The 18,972-nt window shown below is 51.8% G+C and overlaps 1 protein-coding gene across 3 annotated transcripts; it reads right to left on the bottom strand.

The window, feature by feature from the left end:
* Positions 1-7,599: 7,599 nt before the first annotated feature.
* Positions 7,600-16,935, bottom strand: Asb10 (ankyrin repeat and SOCS box containing 10). Of its 3 annotated transcripts, none has more exons than XM_038320776.1 (5): positions 16,665-16,935; positions 15,614-15,881; positions 12,401-12,920; positions 8,047-8,160; positions 7,600-7,785 (listed from the first exon to the last, which is right to left on the bottom strand). In XM_038320776.1, the coding sequence occupies exons 1-5, from the start codon at positions 16,933-16,935 to the stop codon at positions 7,600-7,602; spliced, it is 1,359 nt and encodes a 452-aa protein (XP_038176704.1). The 3 variants fall into 3 exon arrangements, with proteins under 3 accessions (XP_038176704.1, XP_038176703.1, XP_038176705.1); XM_038320775.1 differs by lacking the exon at positions 16,665-16,935 and adding an exon at positions 16,038-16,353; XM_038320777.1 differs by lacking the exons at positions 8,047-8,160; positions 16,665-16,935 and adding an exon at positions 16,038-16,353.
* Positions 16,936-18,972: the final 2,037 nt, after the last annotated feature.

The raw sequence follows: 18,972 nt of genomic DNA, 5'->3' as shown, positions 1-18,972 counted from the left end.
TTAATGCAGATTGATGAGGCCGGACCCGCTGCTTTGTGAAAGTTTGCGGCGGGCGAGGAGGCGGCGGCGGCAGCTGGCCAGGTCCCCTCCCTGCTCCCGGACCTGCTCCCGGCTCAGTCCACGCGGCCCCAGCTCTGCTCTGCTCCGAAGGGCGAGCGGGGCGCGGTGGGGCGTGGATGCACAGGCTGCCAGGAAGTACTCCGGCCGGCATCCCACCCGGGGCGCACGATGCGGCCGTCCCTAGGAGCCCAGATGTGGCGGGAGACAGCAGGGGGCGCGCTCTCCGTCCAGGGCCCCATGCGCGCCTGGGGCCACTCGTGGGCGACAGCTTTCCTACTGTCTTCCCAGCCCCTTTGCACTCTCTGACCTGGACTCGATTCTATAAGCATTGACTCTTGCCCCTTCTCCCTCCATCTCCAACTTCTCGATTCTGTGGGAATTCCTGAGTGCCCACACTGGACCAAGTACTTACCCTTCCTTCACCTTTCCCTCTCCACCTCTCTCCCACCCTTTCCATTCTTTTCTTCCTCTGCCCTTCCCTCCCTTTTGGCTTCCTTTTAAATTCCGATTCCTCTCTTTTCGATTCTCTATTCCAGTCTGTCTTATTCTATATTTTCATTCTCTGCCTTTATGTGTATCTCTTCTGTCTGTCTGTCGTACTTATCTCTGACGCTCGCTAGCTATCTCTATCGCTATATATCTCTCCTAGCTCTCTCTCTCTAGACTTTTTCCTTCTCCTCTCTTCTATTTCTCCCTATACTCTCCCTCTCTCTCTCTCTCTCTCTCTCTCTCTCTCTCTCTCTCTCTCTGTCTCTCTCTCTCTCTCTCTCTCTCTCTCTCGCCCCCCCTTTCTCCATTAATTTCCCTGATTGGCTCCCTGGCTCCAGCGCGTCTGATGAGCCTATTCATTCCTGGGCCTGACACTCTCGACCTGCCCTGGCTGATTGCTGGGGGCTGGCCCCAGGAGCGCTGATGAGCCCCAAGGGTCAGCAGCGCTAATTATCTGCTAATTGCAGATGACTCTGCTCACCTCCCCCATTCTGCCTTGACTGCCCCCTCCTCTGATTCCCAGCAGCAGACTTGTCGTTCCAGAGGCAAAAGTCAGAGGCTTTTGGCTGTGTGAGCACCTCAGGTCAGCGAGTGGGAAGGAGGCAAAAAGAGTGTGACCCAAACTTGAGAATGCCGTAAGTCTGGCCAGCAACTGCAGCGTTCGGCTTAGGGAACTGCTCAGGTGGGGTCAGGAAGAGCCTAACAGAAAGGTCGATAGCCAAGACAGACAAGTTCAACAGGGTGCAGTTCAGGAACGCGGGTAAAGAGGGCAACCTACCAGACCGAGCTGCACAGATGCCACAGGGGACAGAGGAGGGCAGATGGCCCTGCTGGGTCTCAGTAGCGGTTGTCCCAGGCAGGAGTGTTGTATTAGCTAGTGGGCAGAGCTATATTGTCAGGCTGGGGAGCACCAAGGAAGAGGGCAGGATTACCTGAGACAGACATTGAGCTGGAGGTGATGTTCTCAGCTGGGGAAGCAGAGGCAGGAGGCTCAGGGAGTTCAAGGGCATCGGCAGCTATATAGCGAGTTCTAGGCCAGTCTGAACCCAAGGCCAGATCAGCCAGGGCCACACGGTGAGGCCCTGTGAGTGGGAGGGAAGGGAGAGGGAGGTTACACCTTCACCAAAATTCACCGGAGAAGCGAATGGAAGATGGTGTTATTTCTATGCAGCCCTGATAGACTTCAGGTTCTCCATGCTGCCAATGAAGACAACAGACAAGACAGGGGAGAAGATGCCACCTTGGAGAAAGAAGAGGTGCTTTGGCTAAGTCTGGGAGCCCCCAGCTCACAATCAAGAACCAGAATACAGGGGCTGGAGAAATGGCTCAGCGGTTAAGAGCATTGCCTGCTCTTCCAAAGGTCCTGAGTTCAATTCCCAGCAACCACATGGTGGCTCACAACCATCTGTAATGGGGTCTGGTGGCCTCTTCTGGCCTTCAGGCATACACACAGACACAATATTGTATATATAATAAATAAATAAATAAATAAATATTTAAAAAAAAAAAAGAACCAGAATACACCCCTGGCTGGAGACAGTCTTCCAAACAATTCTTGGTTAAGTTAACCAAGCCCTCCATGGTGCTGATAATGAAGACCAGATTTCAAAAGCATATTGTACTTCAGAAGGGAGAGGTCAAGCACTTGGTTTGATGGCTTTACAGTGTTGGATACATAAGCGAGGCTTATTGACTTGATGAATTATGGAGGGAACTTTGAGCTACAATTACAGCAATTAAAGCTGTATGAGTAGCTTCCGCACCAATCAAATAGCACAAGGAGAAGAGCCATTTTTAAAAGTAATTGCATCCATTTTTGCATAGGTAATAACATTGCATAGAACAAAATTTCAAAAGCTCAAAAGGACATGTGTTGAAATACCTCTGTCCCAAAGCTCTGATAGTGAATGCACACTCAAGCAAGCCGGCCATTCTCTGTGAACACAGAACGGATCATACACTCTCAGGGACTAGAGGGTAAAGGCCTTCTGGTCTCAGAAATGTGTGTCACCTATCTCAATCCGGGAGCTTATTGTGTAGCACTTACCCTCAGAGCGGTCTACTCCCCACTCAAGCGGCAAGGAGGTAGAGGTTTATATTTTGGTACCGATGAATCCCAGTGGGCAGCCCACTCAGAAGTGACGAGCTAAGTGACACCTCAGGGGCTTTGTATTGACCCGGCATGTGCACCAGATACTGCGAGCTATAGCCCATTTATATCTTCAATCAGTCCCTTGCCCCGCGGGGGTCATGAGGAGTGGCAGCTCTGGGTTTTGATGTTCAGCAGCTAGGATCACACGCTTAGGGGTGACTGCTGCAGCCCAATTTCTGTCTCTTGCTTTCCGGGTGGAACTGAGACCACACAGCAAATGGGGAGGCGTTGCTGGAGATTTCAAAAGAAACCTGGAGGCCAGTTCTGGCCCTCCCTGAACCACATGGCCCTGGCACCTCTGACTTAACTTTTCTGTTTACGAGAGGGAGCAGTTATCTATGTTACTTAGAAAGCAAGGCTTACATGGATCTGAGGCAGAATGAATCTTCCAAAATGAGTTCTTGCTGCAAGGAGCAAAGGAAGAGAGTTCCTTCCCAAGAGAGAAAGGACTCACCTTCCACCCAGTCAGCAGCACTTTAGACCAAGGACAGACACTGTTGCCATCAAAGCCATTGAGTCTGAACAAAACTGGCTCTTTACCAGCAGAAAATGGGGACTTTGCTACGGAATCCCTGAACATCTAGTACCTGACCTTTCCTACAATGGAACCAGGGAGCTATAGAGATGGTTCAGGCCTTAAAGAGCAGTGGCTGCTCTTCCAGAGGACGCAGGTTCTGTTCCCAGCACCCAAGTGGCAGCTCTCAGTTTTTAGTAACTTCAGTACCAGAGAATCTGACCTCCTTCCTCAAACCTCTGGGCGCCAGGCATGCACTGCACGTGGGGGCACAAATGCATATACAGGCCCAACACTCACTCATATAAATAAAAATCTAAAAACATTAAAATAAATAATAAAATAAAAATGGAGCTGAGCATGAACTCTGAGGTGGCCTGCTCTCCCGTGCAGAGCTTTGGAAAACGCTCGGCACAGGAAGTGGTGTTTCCCTTGTTTTCATTTCTTTGTTGAAACTATGATCTCAAATGTGATTATTTACTTACTTTGTTTTTAAAAACAGGGCTTGTGGGAAAGTGGGGAGTTGGCACATGTCTTAAATCCCAGAAGCAGAGGCAGGTGGATGTCTATGAGTTCAAGGACAGAGTGAGTTCCAGGACTGCCAGGACCTCACAGTGGAACCTTGTCTCGGAAGAAAACAAACCAAACAACAAGAACAACAAAAACAAACAAACAAACAAAAAACCCAGGGCTTATGTGGCCTGGCTGACCTAGTTCTTGCTATGTAGACCAGACTGGTCTCAAACTCCGGGATTCCCCCTGCAGACATGCACCTCTACAAGTGGCTAAATAGTTCGATTTACCCCCTCTGCTTGGTCTCTGTTAGGCCTCACCTTCTGTTCTCTACTTCATGTGCTGGCAGTTGCACCTAGGACAAAAAAAAAATGAGCAAAGTGTTCTAAAGCCAAAGTCAACAGGTCCACATCTCCGACTCACTCAGGCGGGAGTGCCCTCCCACTGAGGGCCACCTCGGCTTCTGTCCGCGAGAACCCTCTGGTGGCACTAGGACGCAACTGCAGTCACATCGAGGGAGCCGCTGGGTGCCGCAGCGCCCCCTGGCGTTAGTCAAGAGAGGCGTCGAGAGCAAAGAAACTAGAACCGGGCAAGAGGTACAAGCTTCAAAGCACTTCTTACTCCACAGAGAGCGCAGGCTTCGGTGCGGGAATTGTACACAAGTATCTTAAAGTCTAGTGTGCACACATGTAGGTATATGCATCTTTATTATGTCAGGGTTCTCGAATTCTGGGTATCTGTTATGTTGACTCTGTGGTATGTGCGAGCCCACCCGTTCACAGGCGGATAGGTTGGTGGTAGGGAGGTCCGCAACTCCAGTGCAGGGCGGAGTCCTCACGGAGGCGTGAAATTGGTTTGGAGCAAACACATTATGGAAAGCAATTACCAGGGAGAGGTTCTGGGCCCGCGGGACCATCAGCCAGGAGGCTGGGGAAGAAGCTCCCTGGCTTGCAAGTGTCTGGATGTCTAACCCCAGAAAGGGTTTTCCTAATGCTGCTACGCTAAGGAGCAAGACATGAACCTAGGCACAGCCTCTTCAAACCAACCACTCCACACCCCCTTTCTGGTCTTCCCTTCTTGGCTCCTTGAAAATGAGTCTCACACCCAGTATTCCTCAGACACGGCAGAAGAGCCTCTGACGCTCTCATCCCTTTGTGACACACCTCAATAATCATTCTCTCCCTGCACACCTTGCTCTTGGTTCTCTAACTAGTCCACGTGTGTTCTGTGAGGGCGGTGTGATTGTACTGATAATTCTCTGAGGGCAGGGCCATGTCTCAGAACCTTGTATTTACCACCTTAACCCTGGCAGTGTGCGAATGGGATTAAATAGAACCCGTAAGCAGGATGCACACAGCTTTTCTCTGGGCAGCAAGGTCCTCTTGAAACAGGGTTTCGAATTTATTGGTCCATCTCGCCTTTGAACACATCTTCTTTGAGATGTCTAACAGGTTCTTTGTCTGGCTAACACAGACCTCTCTACCTCCCTTGCCTTAGTCATTGGTACCACCACCCACTTAGTTGTTCAAGCCAAAAAAACAAAACAAAACAAAAAACCAAAAAACTGTGAGGCACAGTGGGTGAGTCCCTCAGCAAGCACTATCCATCCCGCCAAAGACTTCCAAAATTGCTTTGCTGCTATCTGCCTCTCATTCCAGGATGGCTGTTTTAGTCTCCACTGACCTTCGGGATTCTCAAGTCAGCCACTCACAGCAAACGCCTGAGGGACACTGGCCCAGTTACTCTCCTGCTTTTCCCCACGTTCAGCTTACACGCTGGCTCCTCCCTGTCATTCTGATCTCATGTTAAATGCCAGCCTCCTCAAAGAGTAGGTTTCCTTATCACTGAATCCAAAATAACTCCCTAGTGCTGTCACATCACTGTTTGCCTGCGTCTCTCTACTGAGTACGATGTGCAACTTTCTCTGGTCTGCCTAGCGTTTCCTGCAGAGTAGGGACAGAAAGCTAGCCCTGGTGCCCCCCCTGCAGCCTCGTAGCTGCCCGGGCTAGAACACAGGAGGCAAATAAATGAACTCAGAACATCCTCCAGAAGCCCTCATCTCAGGGACGAGACAGGGTCTCCTAGAGAGGTCCCCGCGGATGGCGAAGGACCTTCTGCCGTGGGTTCCCTGTCAACACCTAGAAATCAACTTCTGGCCCCAACCTTTATCCTTGCAAAGTGCAGGCGTTTCCATGGCTGAGGTTGCAAAAAAAGCCCTGGACCCTCTTGATCACACCAGAGGCCACTCGCCAGTCCTCACGCCACGTGCTGGCAATGGATGCCCAGGCTCGTGGGTCAGTCCAAGGTGAGTAGGGCCAGACTCAGAGGCCAGTCCACCCACCTTCAGCCTCTTGCCTCTACTGCCTTCTCGCCCCGCCTCCAGGCCCCGCCCCACAGAGTTAGCCTTCCTGTAGCCGGCTGGAAAAGTGCTCAGCAAGCCTGGGAGTTCTGTCCAGTGACCCTTGACACCAGGGACCACAGCAGGCTTGGTGCTCTGCTGCTGGCTGCTGCGATGGCATCCTGAGTCTAGGGGAGGAGATTTTTATTCCACAACAAGCTGATGGCAGAGTTGAGAGAAGAGCCCAGCTCTAGTGACCGCTCCACACTCTTGTTACCACAAAGCTATATTTAAAGAATTGGATTAATGCCAGGCTGGTGGCACATGCCTTTAATCCCAGTACTCAGGAGGCAAAGGCAGGCGGATCTCTCTGAGTTTGAGGCCAACCTGGTCTACATAGCGAGTTCTAGGACAGAAACCAAAGCTACAGAGAAACCCAGTCTCAAAAAAACCAAAAGGGGGGGGGGAAATTAAAGGTGCTGAAGAGATGGCTCAGTAGTAAAGCGCACTGGCTGCTCTTTCTAAGGACTTAGGTTCAGTTCCTAGCACCCACATGGCAGCCCATGGCCATCTGTGACTCTAGTTCCAGAGGATCTGACTTCCCTTTCTGGTCTCCAGGGGCACCAGACATGTACACTACGCACACACACATATTCACACATATTCAGGTAAGACACCCTTATGTAGAATAAAGACTACAGAAGCAGAGTAAAAGGAGCCAGAACCAGACGTGCACTGGGTGATGCTTCCTGACCTACAGGGTTAGGCACTGGGTAAAAAACAATGGTTTTCCTAAGCGTGGTGCTCAGAGAGCGATCGAACCATGGCTACTTTCCAGCCCACATATGTTGAGCCCTTTCCCCAGGGGCTCTCCTGTCCCTTCCAGCCCCGGCCACCAGCTTCCCTTTGCCTCTGCCTCCTCCCTGCCCAACCCAGGCCACCTGCTCTGACAAGCTCTAGCTCATCTCGTGTAGGGAGAGGGGATACGAAGGGCGACGTCAGGCAGCTCACACATGGGGCAGCCCAGTCCTGATTCTATGTGCCGGAGTCACCTCAAGGAAGGTGGAGACTTGTTGGAGACACTACCAAATCATACAACTTGTAGATTTTCTTTTAAAGACAAAGTCTCACTAAGTAGCACAATCTGGCCACTCTCCAGCCTCCTGCCTCTACTTCCCAAGTGCTAAGAAAGCATCCACACCTTTATTACGGCTTCAGACTGGAGATTTCCAATGCACATGCAGGTTTGCACAGGTGATCTCTCTGCATCTGTGTCAGCCAGATGCTCATCTGTTTGCTTCTCTCAACTGTGGATCAAGGCACCCGTAACCGACTTGAAGATGGACCCTGTGCTGGCAAGATGACCTGGCTTGTGTCCTTGCAGAGGTGCCCTTTGGGGAGCCTGCTTTGTTCTCAGGGCAGCACACATCTGGAAGGAGAGACAGGGCATCAAAGAACTCCAATGGCCCTGGAAGCCTCCTGCCCATACCCTGTCCCCAGGCATTGTAGCTGTCCCCAGATGCCAGGGCTCACCTAGTAAAGCACATCCTCAAACTCCAGCTGCAGGTAGCGGAGCAGGCTGGATGGCAGGGGAAGCTGTGGCAACGCTTGGGGCAGACTGCCCTGCAGGTGACAGCGGAGGGCACAACGGCTAAGATGCTGCAGGGACCTGGGCTGCCTCACCAAGGCAAAGAGGGAAGAGTAGAATCGATGGTGCTTCTGGAGACAGGAGGAGGGATTCAGTGAGGACAGCCTGGGAAAACCGGCTCCCACTTCTTCTAGCAGGGCAGGATGGTGACCGCTGGGAGCATCTCTGAGAACCTCATAAAAACTCTCAGGTCTCGCTCCAGAAGGAACGTTTCTCTAGGACGTGAGTGGGCTGCTGAGCGATTTCTGTGGAAGACTGACAAGGCTGCGTCTTGGGGAATGGCGTCTCTCAGGGCCAGGCTGAGTTACGTGCTCGGGGTCCTGGACACTGACCTGCATGATTTCAGGTGGTACCAAGCCCCTGGCCTCCTCGGGAAGCTTCACCACGCAGTAGGTGTTCATCAGGACCTCGATGGTTCGTGGGGACGTGCACCAACGCTCTAGCACCTGCAAGAGAAAGAGATTCACCAGGGAATCCCATCAGGCCACATGGGATGACTGAATGTTGTAGGGTCAGTTTCTCCCCCAAATCTACTGAAGTTCTAATGGCTGATATGTGTATGACCTCATTTGAAAATAAGGTACTATTACTTGAGTCTATTTTTTTACTTGCTTATTTAATTTTAAAGATTTTTTTTATTTAAATGTATGTATATGTTTTGCCTGTATGTACGCCCGTGGATCACATGTGTACAGTGACTGTAGAGGCCAAAAGGGAGCATTAGATTCCCTGGGACTGGAACTAGAGAGAGTTGTGAGCAGCCTTGTGGGTGCTAGAACTCAAACCCAGGTCTCTGGAAGATAAACAAGTGTTTTTTCTTAGCTACTGAGCCATATTTCTAGCCCTCTTTTATTTATTTATTGAGATAGGGTCTCACTATATAGCCATGGCTCACCTCAAACTTGTTATGTAGACCAGGCTGACCTCAAACTCACAGAGATCAACTTGCCTTTGCCTCCCAAGTGCTGGGCTTAAAGATGTGTGCCACCATGCATGACAAAATTTTATTATCTATCTATCTATCTATCTATCTATCTATCTATCTATCTATCATCTATCTATCATGGTGTGCCTTATGTGTCTGTGTCTCTGTGTATGCTAGTTTGTAGGAGCCTATAGAGGTCAGAGTCCATGGAAATGGAGTTACAGGATGTTGTAAGTCACCCATTGTGGAAGAACTTTAATTCTTAAATGCGGGCATCACAAATCTGTGCCACCATGCTCCTCTTGGAAACAGGACTTTTGCAGATTCAATCAAGTCAATGGCTGTTAGGGTGGCCTCTATGTAATATGGCAGTTATTCTTATATAAAGAGCAGGGCTTGGATATAGTTTAACAATTTGCCTAGTATTCATGAGACCCTGATCCAATCCCCAGTACCACATAAACCGGGTGTGTGATGCCTGCAATCCCAGGAATCCAGAGATGAAAAGAGATCTTAAAGTTCAAGGTCATCCTTGGCTCTATCACAAGTTCAGGGCCTGCCAGAAGAAATGTGGCCCTGTGAGAATCTCAGACCCATACGAGCACAAGCCAAGGAATGCCAGAAAACCACCAAAGCTGGAATGAGGTATACAGTGCACCTCCCTTGGAGCCTTCAGAAGGAACCAGTCTGGCCAGCACCTCTATTTCGAGCTCCAGCCTTCGAAACTGGGAGGGGGAACAGTCGTGGGTGGGCGCAGCCCTGAAGTGGTACTTCGCTGGAAGTGGCAGCGCCAGGAAGCCAGCGAGTGCGTGTCTAGTGTCACATGGCTAGTGCCAGATTTTTTTTTATCACTTTGCAGCCATGGACCCTTAATCCTCATTTCTAACAGATGTTGATTGTTGTTATTGTCCCCAGTTTGTAAGTGAGGGAAACTGAGGAACAAAGACGTTATGAAGCTTAGCCAGGCTGCAGTTCTATCAGGCATGCCTGGCACAGTGGCCTTTGGCTCCCAACTATAACACCACCCTGCCCTTCCATTTGCCTCTCCTGGACTCTGTCCTGGATTTTTCTGAGGGCTAAAAAGTAGCCCTTGGCCTGGCTGTGGACTCCCAGGCAGATAAAAACATCAGAGCTACTACAGAGGATATAGCTCAAGTGCTAGAAGGCTCACCCTGCATACATAGAGTCTTTGACTCAATGGTAAGTACCATATAAACTTGGCATGGGGTGCAGGCCAGTCATCCTGGTACTGGGGAGGTGGAGGCAGAAGGATCAGAAGTTCAAGATCATCTTTGGCAACATAGAGCGTTTGAAGCATCTGGGCTACATGAGACCCTTCTCATAAACACATAAGCCCTCACTGGAGAGACACCTCCAGGGTTAAGAGCACTTGCTGTTCTTGAAGAGGACCCAGCATCTACATGGCAACTCACAACCATTGTAACTACCGTCCAAAGGAATCCAACACCCTCTCCTGGCTTCTGTGGACACCAGGCATATATGTGGTGCATAGACAAAGTACTCTTACCCATAAAAAATGTTTTAAGTTAAAAAAAATCAGACATGGTAGCACATGCCTTCAATCCCAGCACTCAGAAGTAGTGAAGCTGCTAAGTGCTGTCTCCCTGGGGAATATTTCCACACATAGCCATATCTAACCCATCATAGACACCACTGCACACACCAGGAACCTGGATCCCCTGCTTCCAGGAGAACACCAGTGAGTTGAGGAGGCAGGTGGGAGGGCCTTGTTCAGGCACCGGGGCTCCTGGAGCCAGCATTTTATGGGTCCAGTGCCTCCATTCCTGCCACCTCTGGGCAGTGCTTACTGGAACCGACTCAGCCTAGCCTGCCTGGTACTTTACAGTATGTCTCTGCTGGAAGGGACTGCTCTGTCCCCTCCCTCTCTCCAAGGAACCCATGCTAATTCCCACCTCCAGGAAGCCCAGGTGGTCCTCCAGCCTCACGGAGGCTGCGCCAGCTAGCCTTGCCCTCTCCCTTGCCTCATGACTCTATGCATTAGGTGACTCCTGGCAGCTTAGCAAGAGCTTTCTCACACATCCACCTCATCCTGGAACATCAGCCAAGGCAGCCTGAGCACCAGAGTAGGCCACACCCTCTTCTACGGTTACACCTGTGAACCGTAGTCCCCACACTAACTCTAGGATGTAGAGAACCCCCGCCCACTTTCTTTTTAAAGATGAGGAAACAGGCACAGGAAGATGAAGTGACTTGCACACACAGTGTGCCCTGCATGGGCGCTAGGTTTGCAGGCTGTTGGTAGGCTGAGCAACGTGGTGTACACTGCTGGTAGGCATTGCCCTTCTGAGCTACTACACCTTCCCATCCCCTTCAGCAGAGGTTATGCGCCTTGCCAGGAGCTTGGGAGAGAAAGGCTCTCAGCGATTCCCTTCCAGGCTCACAAACAAGCGTCAAAGTCAGAGCCGCATTCAGGTCTTCAAGCCCCATGCATCAGTCTTCCGGAGAACTGCTGAGGCTGGCGTGTCACACAGACAGGCTCAGAGTCTCCCTCGCTGGGAGGGCTGGGACTCTAGCCCAGGCTAGAAGGGGTGCAGGTTGTGAGAAAGGCACAGATGGTGTCCTTTACTTTCCCAGTCATCCTGTCCTCTGGGACAGCCAAGGGCCGGAGCAGGCTGGTGGGGGGGCAGGTGCAGGGGCAGAGGTGGGGGTCTTGGACTGTCTGTCTGCTGCTGTACCAGGTCTTCTTCCTGCCCCCGCCTGGCGCGGAAATCATTAGCTGTCAGAACCGCAGTCAGATTACAGGGAATTGCTCGTCTCCTAATTATCTGGTGTTAATAGGAGATTAATTAGTGTTAATTGTTGATTTTCTTGTATTTTCCCAAAGGGGAGACCAATCTGCCGAACTCTCGGGCTGTTTAATTATTTGGTCTTGCTTAGGAATCCAGACAGATGCTGTTAGGTCTGTGAGCAAAGGGGAGAGGCAGGGACAACAGGGATGATTTAGGGAGGAGGGCCGGGCTAGCAGGAACCTGCCCATAGCCGTCACCCTCCCAGAAAGCCAATTTGGATTTGATATATCCCCTTTGAGAATAACTGTCCCCACTCCAGGACCAGCAACCTCCATGCTACAGTGTAGCTCAACGACCAAGCCCCTTCCCAGGACACCCTAACCCAGCATCTCAAGTAGACCCCTTTAGGGATGCTGACATAAGACAGAACTGGAAGATGACAGTGAAGAGCATTTCCAGAGGGTGGTGACAGCTAGCTGGAAGGGGGGGGGGGCTGTCCTAAACTTTCAGACGGCAGGGATGCGTTCCTTTGCAAGGGCTTGAGCCTTGGGGAACAGCTTAAATCTGCTGATTTAAGCTCTGTCCTGTGGGAGGTTCGCCCAGGTCCAGGGCACATCCTGCTCAGCTAATCCTGCTGCTACATCAGGTCTCTTCAGACTCTATCTTCGCCAGCTCAGGGACTGAGGAAGGCCCCCTCAGTCCTCGCTGCTTCCCTCATTGGTCCTGGTTCTTTTGTCCATTGCCCTCAGTCCACCTTCCTCAAGTGCATGAACACACATGAACACATACCTGTTCACACACACACAAAGACACACTTGCTGTTACTGCGTGCCCTTCCTTATCCTTAGGTCTTACTTTCTTGTTGAATGGAAGAACTATCTGCTCAAACGCTCCACGTTGCTTTTGAGAAGCAAGCACGACACAGGTCTGGCTCTCTTAGTCCCCACACCATAGTGACCTTTCACCTGCCTTCAGCCATGCGCCCAGTACCTTGGGGAGTGCCCCTGGCCAAACTCGGACAGCACCATGGTTAAGTAGAGCTCGCACCATGCGCTCAGGGCTGTGGGACAGGGCTGTATCTGGACCTTGCAGAGCACAGTGCAAAGGGGTATGTCCCCCATAGTCCATTGCATTAGCGCTGACGCCGCAGGACAGTAGCAGCTCCACGACGGCCGAGTGGCCACGGCGGCAAGCTAGGTGCAGGGGCCGCTGTCTGTCATGGTCGGCAGCATCGGCATCCGCCCCGACTGAGAGCAGCAAGCTGCACAGTTGGAAACAGCGGTGGGTGGTGGCCTCAGCATCCGAGGGGGATTGACAGCGGGCATCACAGGCAGCCAGCAGTGGGGTCCAACCTTCGGCATTGCGGGCATCAGGGCAAGCACCCCATCTCAGAAGCAAGTCTGCTAGTTCCACATGGCCAAGCCGGGCAGCTATATGCAAAGGAGTCTCTTCTTCATCCTCAGACCGACCATCCACCTGTGCTCCAAACCTCAGGAGCAAGTCCACACACCTACGCAGGGAGAGAGAAGGTGAGGAAGGTGGGTGGGTGACAATTCTGTATTTCTGCATTGTCAGTTCTGTGACAATTCTGTATTTCTGGTCTTAGCACAGCAAATACACCGGGGACCCTGGGAACCTCATGGTACTACAACCTCCTTCCATCCGACTTTCCCAGAAACAGGAGGCAGAAGCAACAGTGAATCGTCTCTGCTTACTTTCCAGATCCTGAACTCAGATGGTCTCTGATCTCTGCCTCCAGAGTTCTGAGATTACAGGTACCAGCCAGCGCAGCCCATGGTGACACCTTCCTGGGTTTTGTTTGAAAAGATTGATTTTTACTATTTTAAAAATGGTGTGTGTGTGTGTGTGTGTGTGTGTGTGTGTGTGTGTGTGTGCGCGCGCGCGCGCGCACCCAAAGGAATTAGATCCATGGAAGCTGGAGCTATTGGCAGTTGTGAGCTGAGTTGTTTAGCCCCAGCAAAGTGGCCTTAAAACCAAACCATTAGTGTCTGTGCTCAGCAATCAGGAGCACAGGCTGCTCCTCCAGAGGACCCAGGTTCAATTCCTAGCAACCATATGGTAGCTTACAACTATCCACACTCCAATTCTAGGAAATCCTACAGCCTTCTTCTGACCTCCTTAGGCACCAGACACATACATGATACATATACATATGTGTAGGCAAAACATACACATAAAATAACCTTTAAGAACAAAACAAGAGCCGGGCGGTGGTGGCGCATGCCTTTAATCCAAGCACTCGGGAGGCAGAGGCAGGCGGATCTCTGTGAGTTCGAGACCAGCCTGGTCTACAAGAGCTAGCTCCAGGACAGACTCAAGCTGCAGAGAAACCCTGTCTCGAAAAACAAAAAAAAAAAAAAAAAAAAGAACAAAACAAACCCTGAGTTCTTTCTACAGGAATCATCCCCTACATCCTCATGAGAATACAAATCATGCCGGGTGGTGGTGGCGCACGCCTTTAATCCCAGAACTCGGGAGGCAGAGGCAGTCAGATCTTTGTGAGTTTGAGGCCAGCCTGGTCTACAGAGTGAGTTCCAGGACAGCCAAGGCTACCTACACAGAGAAACCCTGTCATGAAAGGAGAAAGAGAGAGAGAGAGAGAGAGAGAGAGAGAGAGAGAGAGAGAGAGAGAGAGAGAGAGAGAGAGAGAGAGAGGTCACAAGCTGCCGTGTGTTTGGAACATGTTCCTTTTATGGCTCGGCCCAGTCCCTGGTACTCTATTACTCTCAGATCCCAGAGACACTGAGCCTGCAAGGCTGGGGATCTTGCCCAGGCTTACACACTAGTAAGAGACGCACCTGACGCTGCTGAGGCTCAGCAATTAAGAGCACTGGTTGCCTGTCCATAGGACCCTTGTTTGGTTCCCCAAGCCCCTCTAGTTCACCGTGCGGGCATGGACATTTTTATATTATATGTATTTTATTGCAATTGCCTATTTAATTTTTTTGTTATTAGGGCTTCTAGGAACTTTTAAATTACATCCATGGTTCCCTTGTTCTCCTCTCTCTCTCTCTCTCTCTCTCTCTCTCTCTCTCTCTCTCTCTCTCTCTCTCTCTCTCTCTCTCTCTCTCTCTCTCTCTCTCTCTCTCTCTCTCTTTCTCTCTCTCTCTCTCTCTCTCCAGGGTCTGACCTGGAGCTTGCTCTGTAGCCTATACCTCCTAAAAGCCATTACGTGGCCAAGGATGACCTTGAACTCCAGATTCGCCTGCCTCTGCCTCTCAAGTGCTGGAACCTCCCGGCTCATTTTAGATTTCTATTGGGCCATGCTGGTATAGACCATTTCTTCAGCTGTGTGACTAACCCATGAAATCCTCTGGGGGTAAGCGAGCTTAACCAGGGGACAGGGTTCATAGGAGGGGACTCAATGGATGACTTGTCCTTTCTACAAGGCATGAGCTATGCAGGGAGGCCTGAGTGTATGGGGCTTCCCAGGCCCCTTTTGTTCAGATTCCACGGTGACTGTAAAGTGGTAAGTATGGTCTCATCCTCTCAGAGTTCTGAATCCCAGGTCACAATTATTTAGGCCAGTGCAAAGGAATATTTCCCTATGGGAGACGAATCACACAGGTGTGCCAATCACTGTCTTATGAGCTCAAATTTATTCTTCTGTTGTACTTGGGGTGGCACCCTGGGCTCTGGGAAGCCTGAGCAAGTACTCCACATCCCCAGCCCTTGATCTTAGTCCTTTTCCCCTCAGTGTGCAGCCAAGGATGGCCTTGAACTCCTAATCTTCCTGTCCCCATCTCTCAAGATGCTGATATTACAAACATGCACCACCAGGCCTGGTTCTCAAGCTGTTCTCGAGCCGTGGATGTGAGCGCACCCTGCTGATATGGGAATCCAGCCTGCCACTCTACCCACCGGCACTAACTGAGTCCTTTGTAGTATGTTTGACTACAGGACAGCAGGTTCCCTGAGGGCAGGACCGTGCTTAACACAATGTGGGGAGCAGCGGATGTGCACAAAAAACATTAAAAATTCATAGCAATACTATCTTCTCCATTGCAAAGCTGGTCAGAGCCCTCAGGGAAGGCCATGAGGCTGGGCCCCTGCTCCAGCTCTCCACTCTCCCCCAGAGGAGCAGAAAAACTGTCCAGTGGGTGTCTTGGGAATGAGTGCATATTGACCACACCAACCAGTCCTGCCCCCTTGAAAGTGGGTCCAGGGTGAGAGGTCACTCACTCAAGGATACCAGGGCCCCGGCAGAGATGCAGAGGGCGTTTTCCATCCTGGTCGGGGATATTGGGGTCTGCTCCAGCCACCAGCAGCACACGGACACAGGCCGTGTGACCTGCAGTACAGGCTTCATGCAGAGCGGTGCGGCCTCCAGGGGCACTGTCTGGCTTGGCTCGACGCTTCAGCAGCAACTGGAGAACATCGGTGTGGCCGCGACTGGCTGCCACATGCAATGGAGTGGTCAGTTCCTCTTCATACGTCAGAGACCAGAGTCCTAGGGAGAGAGGGACAGAGGCCTCAGATCCTGGGGCATGGTAAAGAGTAGCCAGACACAGGGGTGAAGCTGACAGAGGTGGGATGAACCTGGAGCTCGCTCGGTCTGAAGCCTCCCCTCTCCCTTTCGCTCAGACCCATCCATCCTGGCCCATACTCAGAGCACGGATGTTGAAGCGGAAATCTCTCCATTGCTCGGGGTCGCTGGTATCAAAAATGGAGTCTGGAGCAAGGCCAGTGCTGGAGTCCGCGAGGATTTGAGAGACAGAGCCTACGTCCCCAGCCAGTACTGCCTGCCAGAAGGCAAGGACAGGTCCTGAAGCCGTGCGGGTGATGATAGGTCCCAGGCCAGGCTCACGGTGCTCCTCAGACTCTCTGTCAGGCTTCTCCACCAGCCTGGCGCAGAGGGAGTGTCTGTCACCCCGAGGCTCTCCCTGGCCCCTGCACTCCTTTGGAGACCAGCTCATGAGCATACGGGGAAAGGAAAAGGATCAGAGGGGAAGAGAAGGGGACTAGAGAGAGAGGGTGAAAAGAGGGAAAAGACAGAGAGGGAAGAGGCCCCTTGTCCCTTGCTGGAGCCTGACCTGGCCGCAATGTCCAGCAGGAGCTATTCTGGGCTCCACATGACTTCTATCATGGGCCAAGGTCTAGATTGTTGGGAAAGTTTGGTGTGGGGGAACAGCAGATAGGGACTTCAATTTGCCCTCAGTCCTTGGGACCTCTGTTCCTGCTGCAGTCAGCCCTGGTCCCATCTCAGGCCTCCTAGCCCCCTGCTGCTCCTCACCCCTCTGGTGGCTGCTCCAGCGAGGCTCAGCCGCCCGGCTCTCCAGCAGCAGGTCAGCTGTGCTGTGTGGGGGGAAGAGATCCTGCAGCCTCGCCAGGTCCCCAGTGTACAGTGCATTCTGCAGAGCCATGTCACGGCACAGCAGTGGTGATGACCGAGGGGTCCTCCAGGATGAATAGGATTGTGCTCTCCAGATCTGGCAGGTAGGGGCAGAGGGGAGGCACCCCAGATGGTGTCTTGTATGCGGAGGGGAGCTCCTTCCCCCAGGCATGGCTGGTTTCTAGAAGAGGGAGCCAAAGAAGCAAGACTTGAGCCACACTGAAGTTGAACTGTGCAGGCAATGCTGGGCCCCAGCCAGGAGGAGCTCAGTATGGGAGGTGCAAGGGAGTTGCCAGGCCAGCTGTAAATAGCAGCAGCTCTGAGTACCCAGTGGAATGCTCCTGCCGGGGAGAGGGGAGAGGGAAGCAGAACAGAGAAGTGGAAAAGCCACCAGGAGCTTCACTCCTATGGCTGGACAGCATCATGGTTGATGCTCTGTCCAAGCCATTGCCTCACAGATGGAAGAACATTCCAGGGAAGGAGATGGTGTGCCTACGGGCCACAGGTACCTTGCCCCAAAGCCAGGACTGGACCACCTGAGCTCCTTCTTGTCTGTTACTTACTCCATCAACAAGTCAGCTCTAGACGCCTAGTCTGTGACCTCAAGGGAGGCCACTGATTCCTGTTCCTCGAAGACAAGCTTCTGCTCCTAAGCTCAAAGGAAGTTGGTAACTGAGGTGAGCATCAGAGAGATTGTGTGAGGCACTCTCAGGGGTTCTCTGCAAGACAGACTCCTGCCTAGGAACATAGGGCCTCAGTCCCCAGGCAGCAACAGAACCACTCCCAGACCAGCCCAGCTACTGGTCCCCTCAGACCCACAATACTTCTCCTAGGTGCTGATCCCCATTCCCACCCCAGGTACCAACTCCCTGCCCATCTTAAGTTCTGGCCTCCCATCCATTCTTGGGGCCAGCCCCCCAGGCACATTCCAGGTGCCGGCTTCCCCTGCCCATCTCAAGTGCCAATTTCACTCCCTGGATGACTCCCAGCATCTCCTACCTGGTGTCTCTACCCCTCCAGAACTCTACCCCTCCAGAACTCTACCCCTCCAGAACTGCTGGGAGTGATCTAGGAGGCCTCATCCCAGAAGATAGAGACTGCTTTGTTTTTTTTTTAAATATTTTTATTATGTATACAATATTCTGTCTACATGTATGCCTGCAGCCCAGAAGAGGGCACCAGACCTTACTACAGATGGTTGTGAGCCACCATGTGGTTGCTGGGAATTAAACTCAGGACCTTTGGAAGAGCAGGCAATGCTCTTAACCGCTGAGCCATCTCTCCAGCCCCAAGACTGCTTTGATTGAGGAAGGTGGGGATAAAAAGCAAAAGAATGGAGAAAGGAAAAAAGCCAAGTAAAGCTCTTGGGTTCGGTTTGTTGAGTCTGCCTGCCGTGAGCTCTGGGATCTCCCCTGGTCTGGCTCACACTGACTGGGCACCATGGGCACCGACTGACTTTCCTCATGCCCTCTGCACAGGGTTTGCAGGTCTGTCTTCTGTGTCTTCTTTAGCCCTTGCTGACCCAGTAGTCCTGACCTCCGAGTTTCCCACCCACTAGGAGGGAGTTTTGCAGGAAAGAGGGTGTAATCATTGCTGTTCTCCTTGCAGTAATAAGACGAAACAAAAACCACCACCACCACCACCAAAACCCCACATGACAACAACAAAAACCGAACAGACTTGACAAAAGCAACTGAAAGAAGGCTTTATTCCAGCTCGCAGTTCAAGGGAAAGCGGCTTGTCATGTCGGGCACACAGGCAGCAGGAACATGAGGCGGCTGGTCCCATTGCTTCCACAAATCAGGAAGCACAGAGCCAAGAATACCAGTGCATTTGATTCAGTACTGCAGCCCATGAAGTGGCTCCACCCACAGTTAGGGTGGGTCTTCCCACCCCATCAACCCAGTCTACAAACTACCTCCTAGATATAGATCCCGCCAAGGCAACAGTCACCACTAGTCAAAGCTCCTACCCATCTCTGTGGTCCACCCTAGCCCCTCCAGCCCCACCTCCACTCTTACCTCCTTCATTCCCTCCTCACCCTGGAGGGGCTTTGCCTAGCATAACTGAGTTCCAGGTTGGGAAGAACCTTAGAGGATGTCCTGTCCAACCTCTCCTCACCGTTTTTTTCTTTTTCTTTTTTAAGGTTTATTTCCTTATTATGCATACAGTGTTCTGTCTTCATGTATGCTTGCACTCCAGAAGTGGG

The sequence above is a fragment of the Arvicola amphibius genome, chromosome 2, assembly GCF_903992535.2.
Source record: "Arvicola amphibius chromosome 2, mArvAmp1.2, whole genome shotgun sequence".
Lineage (NCBI taxonomy): Eukaryota > Metazoa > Chordata > Mammalia > Rodentia > Cricetidae > Arvicola > Arvicola amphibius.
The sequence above is the reverse complement of the archived record's forward strand: the minus strand, read 5'-3'. Positions and strand labels throughout refer to the sequence as shown.

Bases quoted from the DNA above. Each gene is read 5' to 3' on its own strand.
- Asb10 (XM_038320775.1), bottom strand. From the start codon at position 16,353: ATGCTCATGAGCTGGTCTCCAAAGGAGTGCAGGGGCCAGGGAGAGCCT. The intron at 15,882-16,037 runs GTATGGGCCAGG...CTCTCTCCCTAG, and splicing joins CTTCAACATCCGTGCTCTGA to GACTCTGGTCTCTGACGTAT. The intron at 8,161-12,400 runs GTACTGGGCGCA...TTTCTCTTGCAG, and splicing joins GGCCAGGGGCACTCCCCAAG to GTGCTAGAGCGTTGGTGCAC.